Raw genomic sequence first — 16,186 nt, 5'->3', positions numbered from 1 at the left:
CTAATCCCGATCAGATGTTTCTTTAGAGAATAATGTTTAAAAACTGTTATGGAATTTAGCTATCCTAGCTGATTCTTAGGTAGGGTGTTTTCATCCCAGTTGTGAAGGTCTCAGAGGTCAGCCAAGGTAACCATTTATTTAAATCATCTTTTGTTTCAGATTTCCTGTTGAACTCTCTTTTTTTAACCATTTCAAAAATCACCCAGTTGTGTCATAGCTTTCCATAACCCCTAGATTCAAAGATTCAAACCAAAAAACCATCTACATAACTAAATGACTGTACCCTCCCACATATCTCTAACTAGAACAGAATATGAAATTAGACTTCACATTTTCTAATCACAATGAAACTAATATTTGGAATTCTCTCGTCAAATGTCTTCTATTTATGACACTTTTGTTTCTTTTGTTTTTGTCTCCCCAGGACATTTGGGCTTCCAGGACAGTTTTGTCACATCAGGTGTTTTTAGTGTGACTGAGCTAGTGAGAGTGTCACAGAGTAAGTATAATTTTGCTTTGATTTGATACAGTTTTGCCTTGGGTTTTTGCTTACCTTTTGCCTCCTAAAGACATAAATCGCTTTCAGAATCTCCTTTTCATACACCCATTGGAAGCATTTTGCCATGTAGTTTGTTTGACAGCCAAGAATTTAAGTCAGGAAAAATTAAATATTTTAATGTGAGACATAGGGAAAGAACTGAAATCCTGAGTGTCTCAGGTATTTCCTAGCTGATAGTGTGAACCTGGTTTAAAGAAGTTCTGAAGCTTCTGGATTTCTAAGAAATTCTGCATTTTAAAAGAATTTGGTTTTGACCTTTAAAAGGATGCTAATGCCTTTAGCGTGAGTGACACCCTGCAGCATGATCATTACCAGCTTGTCAATAATCACCAACAACAGTGAATTAAAAGTACCTGTCACCACCCTGTTCCATTGGTCAAAGGATTATTGACTGTATTTGGCTATGATATAATCCAGACAGTCCAAGAAGAAGGTATAGGATTCCCCCCCATTCCCTGTACCCTGCCACACAGACACACACACACACACTGTTGCCATCCCACAAAGACTTCTCTTTGTTTTTATTTAAAAGTATACCTACAGTACCCTTGAAACTGACGTAGTATCATACATCAACTATACTTCAAAAACCTAATAATAATTTTCATCATATTTCAGATAACTCTGCAGGCCTTGAAAAGATCATATAGGCCTTAGGCATTGTGCCTATGGTGCTTAATGGTTTAAAATAAAATAAAAGTTTCTGGCTAACCTTAAAATAACACATATCTACACTGACTGTGGTGTTCTATGTCCCAATACTAAGGGAAAAGATACCGAATATTTAAATTTTATTTTTTATCCCCTTTCTACTTTAAAATACCACTTGTAGATAAAATTTGCATTGTTGAAGTTGGTTTCAAGCTGCATCAAATTCTTTGAGGAATGAGGTGGAGTAAAAATAAATATTTTATTTCAAGTTCATACTCTCCATTCACTGTATTACAGTCTTGCAAGCTTGACTGAGTAAGCAAGTCAGTCTCATGACAAGATGTCAGATCAAGCAAGGCAAGCTATCCTGATTCTCACAAGCTCAGGTTCTGTCTGTTCTTATTTCTTAGAAGTCCAGAAAGTGGGATACAAGGTATGGGCAGGGAATACAGGAGTAGACGGAAAGAGAATCTGTCTGCTAAGCATAGGTTTTCATGTATGTTACATAAAATTAATCCTTGCAATAAACATGTCAGTTAAGATATTACTCTCATTTTTACACATGAGTTAAATTAAGGATCTAGTTAAATCATTTATCCAAAGTCAAACAAGTGGGCAAAAGGTTAAATCTGTGTAGTGCTAAAATCTGTACTTTTAGACTAACCCAAAGGAACTTGAAGAAATCTGCAGCCTGAGATTAGACAGGGAAACAGCAAGAAGGTAACCATGGTTAGTGTTAGAATTCTAGCACTAGGAGTCCTTGGTTAATGCTGTAATGTTCTGGTGTAGGGATGTTAAACCTAGAGAATGAAGCATTGTGAGCAGCAAGTTTATGCCTTGGAATGGAGAAGTTGCTGCCATATTATGAAGTGTTCTAGGAGTACTAACAGCGAGCTGGAGACGAGATTATCTTGTTAACTTGGAGGGTATATTGCTGCCACAGCACAGCTGATTAGCCATTGAAAAATGATAATGCATTCAAATGTATATTTTTTACTTTTTAAGATTTTTAAAAGGTGGTCATCATCCTACTTTTTTCTTATAATTTTAATAGTAATATAGAGTATATGTATAACTGTCCTAATGGCATTACTGGGATATACATTCATTCATAGATCCCTTACAGGATATCACCTTAGCCTTAATGAGTAAAGAAAACCCTTTTAAGATTGGTGCCCAAGACCTTCTGTAGTCTACCCTGGCTGCTGTGCATCCTTTGAAGTCTTCATTACTGTCCGTGTCCTCAGACCTAGGCCTTTGTAGGCCAAGGCCCACACTGCTCACCATCCTCAGAATCGCAGCCTTCTTCCACGGTCTCTGTGTCCTTTAAGGTCTTACATCCCGAGGCTTCTCAGGGCCCATCTTGACTAGACTTCTATTCAGTCTGCCCCACACGGTTGCCAAGGAAATTCTCAATCTGCTTTCAGGACTGCCAGGGGCTGTGGTTGGTCCTCACACTGAATCTGCAGATGGACCTGGCTTGTTTCATGTCCCTGTGTAGAGGGCGGTGTTGCTGATGCCTGGCATCCTGAGCGTCCTTCGGCTCCCAAATGCTTTTCGATTCTGCACTCTGCTGTGTAATCGCTCTAGGATTCACTCACACATGGCCTCATGCTGACTGAAACTGTTTGGCAAGAGTGGGACTGGGCTGTGTCAGCGAAACTGTGGCTTCAGGCCAAAGTGCCATGCAGAGCCCCCTCCCTCCCGCAGATCTATAATCCAGGTTTGTCAGGGTCTGTGTCTCAAGATTGCCTTGGCTGCTGGGGGAAGGATCCCCGGCTCATGCTTCCTCACCCACACACTGTTCTGAAAGACTAAACATTCAGGTCACATGATGGAGTCAATATCCTTGACCGTTCCTTACAGTGTTGCCCCCTTCCCCACGGTAGAGATGCTAAGCATCCATTTAAATGCTGCAGTGGACACTTTTTCCTGATAAGTGTGGGTGGGGTGCATTTGCAACCCTGAGACAGAGATAAGCTAACTGGCATGTAAGTTGATTTCATGCATGATGTTAGTCCTGGAAGGAGCATGATGCTAAACTAATATGAAAAGTTATAGTAGCTAGAGTTTATTAAGTACCAAGTACCAGGCCTTGTGCTAGACATCATTCAGTCCTCCTATGGTTGCTGTCCTTGTCTCTTTTTATAGATGAAGGAATCAGTGATGCTCAAAGTTCAGAAATTTGCTCTTTTTATTTTGCTGTACTCAACTGCCTGCAGACATTTTGGTCATGACCTCTCCTATAACCAACTGTAGGGCTTCCCTGATGGCTCAGTGGTAAGGAATCCACCTGCTAATGCGGGAGACCCAGGTTAGATCCCTGGGTTGGGAAGATTCCCTGGAGAAGGGAATGGCAACCCACTCCAGTATTCTTGCCTGGAGAATTCCATGGACAGAGGAGCCTGGTAGGCTACAGTCTGTGGGGTCACAAAGAGTCAGACACGACTGAGCAACTAACACACACACACTCCTATAGCTATTATAGAAGCAAACAATCCAAAGATTCTGTACTTTTACTAAATTACCATTTGTTGTTAGAGTTGATAAACTTTTCAATTATTAATTTGTGCATTAAAAAATTAAAATGATTTTCAGATAGACCAAAACAAGTAAAATACTTTTTTTTTTTTTTTAATTTTTTCAGTGGGTTTTGTCATACATTGACATGAATCAGCAATAGATTTACACGTATTTCCCATCCCGATCCCCCCTCCCACCTCCCTCTCCACCCGATTCCTCTGGGTCTTCCCAGTGCACCAGGCCCGAGCACTTGTCTCATGCATCCCACCTGGGCTGGTGATCTGTTTCACCATAGATAATATACATGCTGTTCTTTCACAACATCCCACCCTCACATTCTCCCACAGAGTTCAAAAGTCTGTTCTGTACTTCTGTGTCTCTTTTTCTGTTTTGCATAAAGGGTTGTCGTTACCATCTTTCTAAATTCCATATATATGTGTTAGTATGCTGTAATGTCCTTTATCTTTCTGGCTTACTTCACTCTGTATAATGGGCTCCAGTTTCATCCATCTCATTAGAACTGGTTCAAATGAATTCTTTTTAACGGCTGAGTAATATTCCATGGTGTATATGTACCACAGCTTCCTTATCCATTCGTCTGCTGATGGGCATCTAGGTTGCTTCCATGTCCTGGCTATTATAAACAGTGCTGCGATGAACATTGGGGTGCACGTGTCTCTTTCAGATCTGGTTTCCTCAGTGTGTATGCCCAGAAGTGGGATTGCTGGGTCATATGGCAGTTCTATTTCCAGTTTTTTAAGAAATCTCCACACTGTTTTCCATAGCGGCTGTACTAGTTTGCATTCCCACCAACAGTGTAAGAGGGTTCCCTTTTCTCCACACCCTCTCCAGCATTTATTGCTTGTAGACTTTTGGATAGCAGCCATCCTGACTGGCGTGTAATGGTACCTCATTGTGGTTTTGATTTGCATTTCTCTGATAATGAGTGATGTTGAGCATCTTTTCATGTGTTTGTTAGCCATCTGTATGTCTTCTTTGGAGAAATGTCTGTTTAGTTCTTTGGCCCATTTTTTGATTGGGTCATTTACTTTTCTGGAATTGAGCTTCAAGAGTTGCTTGTATATTTTTGAGATTAATCCTTTGTCTGTTTCTTCATTTGCTATTATTTTCTCCCAATCTGAGGGCTGTCTTTTCACCTTACTTATAGTTTCCTTTGTTGTGCAAAAGCTTTTAAGTTTCATTAGGTCCCATTTGTTTAGTTTTGCTTTTATTTCCAATATTCTGGGAGGTGGGTCATAGAGGATCTTGCTGTGGTTTATGTCGGAGAGTGTTTTGCCTATGTTCTCCTCTAGGAGTTTTATAGTTTCTGGTCTTACATTTAGACCTTTAATCCATTTTGAGTTTATTTTTGTGTATGGTGTTAGAAAGTGTTTTAGTTTCATTCTTTTACAAGTGATTGACCAGCTTTCCCAGCACCACTTGTTAAAGAGGTTGTCTTTTGTCCATTGTATATGCCTCCTTTGTCAAAGATAAGGTGTCCATAAGTTCGTGGATTTATCTCTGGGCTTTCTATTCTGTTCCACTGATCTATATTTCTGTCTTTGTGCCAGTACCATACTGTCTTGATGACTGTGGCTTTGTAGTATAGTCTGAAGTCAGGCAGGTTGATTCCTCCACTTCCATTCTTCTTTCTCAAGATTACTTTGGCTATTCGAGGTTTTTTGTATTTCCATACAAATTGTGAAATTCTTTGGTCTAGTTCTGTGAAAAATACCTTTGGTAGCTTGATAGGGATTGCATTGAATCTATAGATTGCTTTGGGTAGAATAGCCAGTTTGACAATATTGATTCTTCCAATCCATGAGCATGGTATATTTCTCCATCTGTTTGTGTCCTCTTTGATTTCTTTCATCAGTGTTTTATAGTTTTCTATGTATAGGTCTTTTGTTTCTTTAGGTCGATATACTCCTAAGTATTTTATTCTTTTTGTTGCAATGGTGAATGGTATTGTTTCCTTAATTTCTCTTTCTGTTTTTTCATTGTTAGTATATAGGAATGCAAGGGATTTTTGTGTGTTAATTTTATATCCTGCAACTTTACTATATTCATTGATTAGCTCTAGTAATTTTCTGGAAGAGTCTTTAGGGTTTTCTATGTAGAAGATCATGTCATCTGCAAACCGTGAGAGTTTCACTTCTTCTTTTCCTATCTGGATTCCTTTTATTTCTTTTTCTGCTCTGATTGCTGTGGCCAAAACTTCCAACACTATGTTGAATAGTAGTGGTGAGAGTGGGCATCCTTGTCTTGTTCCTGATTTCAGGGGAAATGCTTTCAATTTTTCACCATTGAGGGTGATACTTGCTGTGGGTTTGTCATATATAGCTTTTATTATGTTGAGGTATGTTCCTTCTATTCCTGCTTTCTGGAGAGTTTTAATCATGAATGGGTGTTGAATTTTGTCAAAGGCTTTCTCTGCATCTATTGAGATAATCATATGGTTTTTATCTTTCAATTTGTTAATGTGGTGTATTACATTGATTGATTTGCAGATATTAAAGAATCCTTGCATTCCTGGGATAAAGCCCACTTGGTCGTGGTGTATGATTTTTTTAATATGTTGTTGGATTCTGTTTCCTAGAATTTTGTTAAGGATTTTTGCATCTATGTTCATCAGTGATATTGGCCTGTAGTTTTCTTTTTTTGTGGCATCTTTGTCTGGTTTTGGAATTAGGGTGATGGTGGCCTCATAGAATGAGTTTGGAAGTTTACCTTCCTCTGCAATTTTCTGGAAGAGTTTGAGTAAGGTAGGTGTTAGCTCTTCTCTAAATTTTTGGTAGAATTCAGCTGTGAAGCCATCTGGTCCTGGGCTTTTGTTTGCTGGAAGATTTTTGATTACAGTTTCGATTTCCTTGCTTGTGATGGGTCTGTTAAGATCTTCTATTTCTTCCTGGTTCAGTTTTGGAAGGTTATACTTTTCTAAGAATTTGTCCATTTCATCCAAGTTGTCCATTTTGTTGGCATAGAGCTGCTGGTAGTAGTCTCTTATGATCCTTTGTATTTCAGTGTTGTCTGTTGTGATCTCTCCATTTTCATTTCTAATTTTGTTAATTTGGTTCTTCTCTCTTTGCTTCTTAATGAGTCTTGCTAATGGTTTGTCAATTTTGTTTATTTTTTCAAAAAACCAGCTTTTAGCTTTGTTGATTTTTGCTATGGTCTCTTTAGTTTCTTTTGCATTTATTTCTGCCCTAATTTTTAAGATTTCTTTCCTTCTGCTAACCCTGGGGTTCTTCATTTCTTCCTTCTCTAATTGCTTTAGGTGTAGAGTTAGGTTATTAATTTTTCTTGTTTCTTGATGTAAGCCTGTAATGCTATGAACCTTCCCCTTAGCACTGCTTTTACAGTATCCCATAGGTTTTGGGTTGTTGTGTTTTCATTTTCATTCATTTCTATGCATATTTTGATTTCTTTTTTGATTTCTTCTATGATTTGTTGGTTATTCAGAAGCGTGTTATTTAGCCTCCATATGTTTGAATTTTTAACAATTTTGTTCCTGTAATTGAGATCTAATCTTACTGCACTGTGGTCAGAAAAGATGACTGGAATGATTTCAATTTTTTTGAATTTTCCAAGACCAGATTTATGGCCCAGGTTGTGATCTATTCTGGAGAAGGTTCCGTGTGCACTTGAGAAAAAGTTGAAGTTGATTGTTTGGGGGTGAAATGTCCTATAGATATCAATTAGGTCTAGCTGGTCCATTATGTCATTCAGGGTTTGTGTTTCCTTGTTAATTTTCTGTTTAGTTGATCTATCCATAGTTGTGAGTGGGGTATTAACGTCTCCCACTATTATTGTGTTACTATTAATTTCCTCTTTCATACTCGTTAGCGTTTGCCGTACATATTGCGGTGCTCCTGTGTTGGGTGCATTTATATTTATAATTGTTATATCTTCTTCTTGGATTGATCCTTTGATCATTATGTAGTGTCCTTCTTTGTCTCTTTTCACATCCTTTATTTGAAAGTCTATTTTATCTGATATGAGTATTGCGACTCCTGCTTTCTTTTGGTCTCCGTTTGCGTGAAATATTTTTTTCCAGCCCTTCACTTTTAGTCTGTATGTGTCTCTTGTTTTGAGGTGGGTCTCTTGTAGACAGCATATACAGGGGTCTTGTTTTTGTATCCATTCAGCCAATCTTTGTCTTTTGGTTGGGGCATTCAACCCATTTACATTTAAGGTAATTATTGATAGGTGTGGTCCCGTTGCCATTTACTTTGTTGTTTTGGGTTCACGTTTATACAACCTTTCTGCATTTCCTATCTAGAGAAGATCCTTTAGCATTCGTTGAAGAGCTGATTTGGTGGTGCTGAATTCTCTCAGCTTTTGCTTATCTGTAAAGCTTTTGAATTCTCCTTCATATCTGAATGAGATCCTTGCTGGGTACAGTAATCTAGGTTGTAGGTTATTCTCTTTCATTACTTTCAGTATGTCCTGCCATTCCCTTCTGGCCTGGAGGGTTTCTATTGATAGATCAGCTGTTATCCTTATGGGAATCCCTTTGTGTGTTATTTGTTGTTTCTCCCTTGCTGTTTTTAATATTTGTTCTTTGTGTTTGATCTTTGTTAATTTGATTAATATGTGTCTTGGGGTGTTTCGCCTTGGGTTTATCCTGTTTGGGACTCTCTGGGTTTCTTGGACTTGGGTGGCTATTTCCTTCCCCATTTTAGGGAAGTTTTCAGCTATTATCTCCTCGAGTATTTTCTCATGGCCTTTCTTTTTGTCTTCTTCTTCTGGGATTCCTATGATTCGAATGTTGGGGCGTTTCACATTGTCCCAGAGGTCCCTGAGGTTGTCCTCATTTCTTTTGATCCTTTTTTCTTTTTTCCTCTCTGCTTCATTTATTTCCACCATTTTATCTTCTACCTCACTTATCCTATCTTCTGTCTCCGTTATTCTACTCTTGGTTCCCTCCAGAGTGTTTTTGATCTCATTCATTGCATTATTCATTTTTAATTCACTCTTTTTTATTTCTTCTAGGTCTTTATTAAACGTTTCTTGCATCTTTTCAATCTTTGTCTCCAGGCTATTTATCTGTAACTCCATTTTGTTTTCAAGATTTTGGATCATTTTTATTATCATTATTCTAAATTCTTTTTCAGGTAGATTCCCTATCTCCTCCTCTTTTGTTTGACTTGGTGGGCATTTTTCATGTTCCTTTACCTGTTGGGTATTTCTCTGCCTTTTCATCTTGTTTAGATTGCTGTGTCTGGACTGGGCTTTCTGTATTCTGGAGGTCTGTGGTTCCTTTTTATTGTGGAGGTTTTACCCAGTGGGTGGGGTTAGACGATTGGCTTGTCAAGGTTTCCTGGTTAGGAAAGTTTGCGTCGGTGTTCTGGTGTGTGGAACTTGATTTCTTCTCTCTGGAGAGCAATGGAGTGCTCAGTAATGAGTTTTGAGATGGGTCTATGTGTTAGGTGTCACCTTGGGCAGCCTGTATGTTGACGTTTAGGGCTATGTTCCTGCGTTGCTGGAGAATTTGCTTGGTATGTCTTGCTCTAAAACTTATTGGCTCTTGGGTGGTGGTTGGTTTCAGTGTAGCTATGGAGGCTTTTGGACGGTCACTTATTACTTAAAGTTCCATGTAGTCAGGAGTTTTCTGGTGTTCTCCGGTTTTGGGCTTAAGTCTCCTGCCTCTGGATTTTAGTTTTATCTTCCTGTAGTCTCAGGACTTCTCCAACTATACAGCACTCCTTTCGAAGACAATGGGCTGCTTTTCTGGGCGCCTGATGACCTCAGCTAGCGATCAGAAGTTGTTTTGTGAAGTTTGCTCTGCGTTCAGATATTCTTTTGATGAATTTGTAGGAGAGAAACTGGTCTCCCCGTCCTACTCCTCCACCATCTTGGCTCCTCCCCCCAAGTAAAATACTTAATTACAGTTTTTTTCTGGATTTGCTTTCAGGTTTGAATTTTTTTCTTTTTAATGAATAGACTTTAGAGAAGTTTAAGTTTACAGTTTTAGATTAACAGAACATAAAGAATTTCAATATGGCTTCCTCTCCAATTTCCTCTCTTACTAACATCTTTTGTTAGTTTGGTACATTCATTTTAATTGATGAGCTGATACTGATATATTATTATTAACTCAAGTTTGTAGTTTATGTTAGGGTTCTTTCTTTGTATTTTACATTCTATGTGTTTTGACAAATGCATCCATTATTACAGAACAGTCTCACTTCCTTACAAATCACCTGTGCTTCCCACTTCCCCAACCAGGGATCCTTTTGTTTTGCCTTTACCTGGATGTAAAAGGTAAAAATTTCTAATGTCCTCACTATCTTAGAACTTCTTCCACTGTGTTGCACAGTTCTTATCTTCCTCCTGTCTATCCCAGCCCCACCCAGTCCCCCCAGTCACCACTAACTGTAACCACATACGTGGTCCAGAACATTCACACTGATGGTAGCCTTAGCTTGAAAATTTTTCCTCTTTCTGGATCTTTTGAATTTAATTTTTAAATTTGCTAAACAAATATTGACATTCCCCAGGTTTCCAGTTAGTTTCTGTTTTTAGTTTTCCTCCTTTTAAACTTAATAGAGGAGGGAGATGCTATTTCAGTGTTTCCTCATGAGGATTCACTGAAATAACTATGTGCTAAGTTTGTTGATTATAATCATGTTACTACAGGGTGGCAGTGGCGGAGAGACTCAAGGAAAGGCTGCCAGCTTGGCCTTGCACGTTCAGAGACGAGGGTCAAGTGACAAGGGTGCGCGACATTTAATTATCCTTCTCACTTGCACACCCCTGGTGGAATCAGAGGCTCCTGCCGCAGTCTCCCAGCAAGTCCCCTCTTACCTTACCCCCTCCTTGTGTGTGTGTGTGTGTGTGTGTGTGTGTTAGTTGCTCAGTTGTGTCTGACTCATTGCGACCCCATAGACTGTAGCCCACCAGGCTCCTCTGTCCATGCGATTCTCCAGGCAAGAATACTGAGCTGGTAGCCATTTCCCTCTCCAGGGGATCTTCCTGACCAAAGGACTGAACTCAGGTCTCCTGCATTGCAGGCAGATTCTATACCATCCAAGCTACAAGGGAAGCCTGCCCCCTATGTATCTACCTTTTAATTTTTTGCATCATCCGGAGTCCGTGAAAGGCAAGAAAGGATAGTTCTGTTTCTCTTAGCAGCAAAGCAAGTTCTGTAGCATGAAAGTAAATGTACATTCATTCTTTTCCCTCCCTGTGCTCAGACCATCTGAAAGTAGTTCTGGTTATTTATTACTCTGCTCTGGGGGAGGGAGGGTGGAATACAGACCACTAGACACGTTGCCAGAGAGAAGGGAGAAGTCCTCGCTGCTCTGGGGGAGGGGGTTTACAAGTGCTAACAATGAGGTGCAGAATCACTGAAGTTGTTTTAGCATAATACTGTGAGGAAAGAGACAGGAACCATCTGTTGAAATGGCTCTGACATGATGCTGCATTTTCAAACAAAGCCTTCTAGAAGCATTTTCAGATGGGTCTGTCTCCCATGAAGTTGCTACAAAGAGAGCCCACTCCACTGGCGGCTGAATGATGCCACTTAGATAGCGCTCTCTGTCAGCACCCTCTCTTGTTTATTTGACACCAATGTTTTCCTCAGAGTGAGTGCTTTGAGGCTGTCAGATATTCTTCCTGGTATGAACCCAGAAAATCCTCCTTAAAAAAAAAAAAAAATCCACTCCTTCTGCCCATTTCCTTCTAAAGTGCTGACTCTCTTACTTGAAGTTGGTGGAGTGACTCTGAAACCTTAAATACTTCACTGGGAGAAGAGGAAAACCACAAATACACACAGGCCATTGTGACTCTGGCCTGACGGGTTCTAATTTTCTAGCCGTGGTTTGTACACCCGAGCCGGCTGCAAGGGTTAAGTAAACTTCGTGGCTGGGGATGACTTCATGGCCCTGGAATTTTGAAAAGCCTGGGTTCTCAGTACACTGTGGCCAGCCTTAGAATCTTTGGGTGTGAAAACCACTCTCAGTTACCCAGACCGATTTGGGGTTCCCGTTGCACTGCTGCAGAATCTATTAAAATCCAGCAGCTGAACCGTCCTGGCTCTGCCACAAAGCCAGGCTGCTGGGTGGCTACAGAATTCCCGAGGTGTTTGTCAATGGAGAGCAGGCGTGAATGGAGGAAGGCGTCCGCTCAGCCTGGCATGAGGTGGCACCCTAGTGGCTGTTTGCTGCTTTAGAAATGCGCACTCTTCTGTATTCTCACACGGGAATCGTTGCTAAGATCCAACTTGCAGTTCATTCGTAAAATTCTTTTTTAAGTCTCTAGGTGCTTTGTGCGTCTCTGGGGAACCCACATCCACACCCTTGGTTTTCTGGCCAGCAATTTAGTAGGAACTCTTTGGGTAACAGTCTAACCTACCACGATGGAGCTACTACAACAGAATTAACTCGCCTCCAAGGTACAATGAGGAAATGAGTCTCTTTGACAGGGACAAGCCCAAACTTGAAAATTACAAAATGTTCTTGCAAAGAAAGACTCATGAAGAAATTAGTATAGGATAAGAGATTCTGAATGTCCTCGTCCTTTGGGGGTGCCGTTTTAAAAATTTGCTGGATTTTAGGTCTTCATTAAAGTGGAGTATGAAACTTTCTTTTCTGAACAAGTGGCCTGTTGGTTCACCTTAGGTCAGGGCTTGGAAATTATTTTTAAAAATAAGGTTATAGTCTTACGCAAGTTCTTCTTGTGAAAGAAAGCCTTTGGGCTTCAGCATTAAGGGAAGAACCAGAAAGATTATAATAAAAAATAGACTGCAGCCCTAGCATGAACAGCGGCTGTGACCTTGCCTCTTGTTTGCCATTACACAATTCAATGGCAGTCCACTCAAACTATGCTCTCGATCAATATCCTATTAAAGCAGCACAAAAAGTCTCCATAAACTTAGTGGTTAGCTATGTTTATAAATGGAACTCGGCATAATTAGATGGTCAATAGCAGGCTCTACTAGTAATTTTAAAATGAACATCACACATTTTCTATCTGTAAAAGTCAATGGCACCTCTTCCAGAGTAAGGGTATCATGTGCAGCTCACAAAAGAGTAGGAATTCCTTTAAAAAACAATCATAATGCCTGTCTCCAAAGTACAGTTTTTCAAGAAAATCTGTTACATTATGAAATAGAAAATACTGATTGGCCTTGTATATGTTTTTCACTTTGCCTGTCAAAGCCACCTTATTCTGAATATATTATGACATTGCAAATGTTTTATTTTCTAGTTTTAATCAGCCCCTCATAGAAAGATAAAGTAATAAATATTGCCATACTCTTAGGAAGAAAAAAATTACCAGTCTTACTGGCTTAATTTAGTGGGTTTCCTCTACTATAATTCAATAAATTTTCAAAATAAATACTGAAATTGAGTTAGTTCAGAAGGATGCTTTGTTGTATAAATTTTTTCTTTTAATTTTCTTGACATATTTGGGGTGAATATTTGGACAGTAAGGCCGGCAACAAATGGAATGAACTGGCAGTAATAGAAATTTTCATCAAGCTACTCATTCTTCTGAATCCTGGCTCACACTACGTGTGACCAAACATGATTTTTTTTTCCTGTCCTACTCTCCTCACCTACTTGAGAAAGAGCCACATGAAGTAAAAAAGTGTTCCCACCCTTACCTACAAATTGAAATGTGCATATACCCTGTGTTGTTGGGTCCTCTGGCAGTGGTGTTATGATCACCATCTTAGCTGAAATTAGAGCTACGATAAGAACAAGCTCATGACATCAGCAGACCCATCAATCAATGCTGTGCACGAAGGGTGTGTTACACACACACCCCTACAGTCTTCCTGGTTGAAGCAGTGAGTTCTTATGGCAAGATTTAGACAGCCTCTTATTTTCTTTTCTTAGCTGAATCTTCTGCTAAATTTGCCAGACTGTGAATATTTTTATTGTAAAGATTTGACTCAGGGAAAAGCAAAACAACACCTTGATGTACACACTATTTTGTTATGATCTCTTCTCATCTATTCATCTATTTATCATCTTTTCTAGGTAATTCTTTCTTTGGATGATATATTACATAAAATCATATGCAAGATGGCATCATGGTATTATAAAATAGTTATAGAGATAATGGGTAACCTGGCTCTGCTAGGTGACTTTGGGCAACATTTAACCCCTCTCAGCTGTGTTCTCCTCATAGGTAACCATCATTTATTCAATCAGCAAAGATTTATTAAGTACCAGTTGTGTGCTGGGCCTATGTCTGAGTAATGGAAATAGAAACCCCCTTCAAGAGTGTTTTAAAGATGAAGTGGAAAATGTCAAACATCTAGCACATAGTAGATGCTCAACAATGGTAACTACTGTGATTATTATTAAACAGGGATTCTGTCTCTGATCTTTCACTCAGAATTGATCTTGGAGCTGACCATACTATCATCAAATTTATTTAAAATATGTGTGTGTGTATGTGCTGAGTGTGTATGTATAAATTAACAGGGACTGGTTATAGAATTCATGTTCTAAAAATCAGTTTATTACAAGGACCATTCTAGTGACCCCTTCATAGTTAGTAATTCTGATAGAATAAGAGCATGCCAATACTAGATCTAATTCGTCTACTTTAAGAATCCAAAAAATTTTTATTCCTCAAGCTTTCAGCCAAAGCCTATGTTTCTATGTTATCCTGGAAATTTCTCTTCCAGGGCTTTGAATGGATAGCAAGATATTTAAAAATTCTCAGTCTAAACACTGACATGTTAACAACTTTTTAAGTAGCCAGCCATACTGTGGGTTTTTTCAGGTTTAAAAAGTATTTGGTTTTATAGTATTTGAAAATTTCACTTTCTCTTACATTATGGACATAAAAATCCCAGCATGCTGGAGGTCATTTCTGCCAATGTAGTTTTTAGTAAAAATCTTTATTTATGCACTCATAAGCCTTGATTTTTACAGAGCAGATATTCATATTCAATAGGTAACATTTAGGGAACTAAAAGACATTTTGGGGATTTCCGAAAGCCTGACAGTATTCTTATATTACCCCACAATAAGACTTCAAATACTATATTGAGATTTTTGTTGGAATATAGTGTCCTCACTAACTCTTGCTGATTATAAAGACCATTGTTGATGACTCTATAGGCATGTCAAGGACAAGACTGATGGGAATCACACTCAGAAAAGCCACATTTTAGGTCAACTACTGGGAACTGATTTGATCCAATATGTGATTGATATGAGGACATACTAGCCCCCAGAATTTTTCAATAGATGGAAGAGGAAAAAAAACTAAACAGGTCTTGCTGAAAATATTGAGAATTGTTGGAGATGGCTGGATTTGTAGGTTGTAGGGATGGGAATCTATTGACATAGTTTGGTTTCCTAATAGCTAATAGTCAGATAGTCCCAGTGCACTCTTGGTTAAGAGGCTTACGTTTAGAAGCCCATCCCTGGTTTATAGATCATTGTAGTGAAAAGACCTCTTAGGCCATCAGATCCATCCCCTGTCAGAAAAGACTTAATCCCATGGCCCAGGCTGTATTCTATACTAAACGGGTACCACGTTCGACCTCAACCAAAGGCTATGACGAGATGATACTCTAAAATGCATATAATCAATGTTGGTCCCAAAGGCAGAAGCCACAAATGCAAGAAATCCGTCAGCATCACTAACCCCAATGTGGGTTGCTCAGCTGGACCATGTGTCTGGCTCTTCACCCAGTGTAGGCACTGCCTGACACTCAGAACTCTAAAAAGAAAGAAGTGAGAAGGGGGAGGATGAGATAGTCATTTTGCCAGTTATGTGGTGGGTGATAAATATTTTTTTATTTAAATCTCTTAAATCTCCAGTAACCAGTGATGAAGGAAAGACAAGGAGAAATGTGTGCTTCACCTCTGTTTCTTTGGCAGGTATCTAGATATCTGGGCTCAAGTCCCTGCTCTGTCACATGTTTAGCTGTGTGATCCTGATCTTGCTACTTAACCACACAGCTCATTTTCTTTCTTGTCAATGAGAATAAATACAAATACACGTTCCATGTCCCCATGCAAGGATGAAAGAGATAATTCAGATAAAACACCTATTCCATTGCCTAGCACATAATAAATGCTTGATAAATATTAGCCCCTCACCATTTTTCATTAACAAGCTCATATAATTTTAGTTCAACTCAATAGTCATCTGTTGCATGTGAATGTATGAAGCATCAGTCATTGTGTGCTTAGAATACAGAAATAAGTAGCAGACAGTCCTTTCCTTTATAGAGTAGATATGGAAGTTTAATGAGACCCAAGGCTGGACTTTAAGATTATCGATAAAGTGCCTGAATATGCTTTATTTACAAACTGAACTCCTAGTAATTATCTATCAAAGATGAACCATCTTCATGGCTCATAGTGGGGAGGAAGGAGGGTATCAGTGAATGGTTCTTATTTTAGTAAAAGAAAAAAATTTTTTAGAAATAAAAATTCCTGTTTACCTTCTTGCCACCCCATGCACACGTATTCC

At 39.1% G+C, this 16,186-nt stretch overlaps 1 protein-coding gene across 3 annotated transcripts in view; it reads left to right on the top strand.

Annotated features, from left to right (window-relative positions):
- Positions 1–16,186, top strand: part of NFIA (nuclear factor I A) — a 402,591-nt gene that overhangs the window by 256,905 nt on the left and 129,500 nt on the right. For all 3 annotated transcript variants that reach the window (XM_061121733.1, XM_061121734.1, XM_061121732.1), the window contains exon 4: positions 425–499. In XM_061121733.1, coding sequence (XP_060977716.1) covers positions 425–499 — 75 coding nt within the window. The remainder of the gene's footprint in view (positions 1–424; positions 500–16,186) is intronic.

This window comes from Dama dama, chromosome 20, assembly GCF_033118175.1.
Source record: "Dama dama isolate Ldn47 chromosome 20, ASM3311817v1, whole genome shotgun sequence".
Taxonomy (NCBI): Eukaryota; Metazoa; Chordata; class Mammalia; order Artiodactyla; family Cervidae; genus Dama; species Dama dama.
This window is presented reverse-complemented; position numbering and strand designations above follow the sequence as displayed.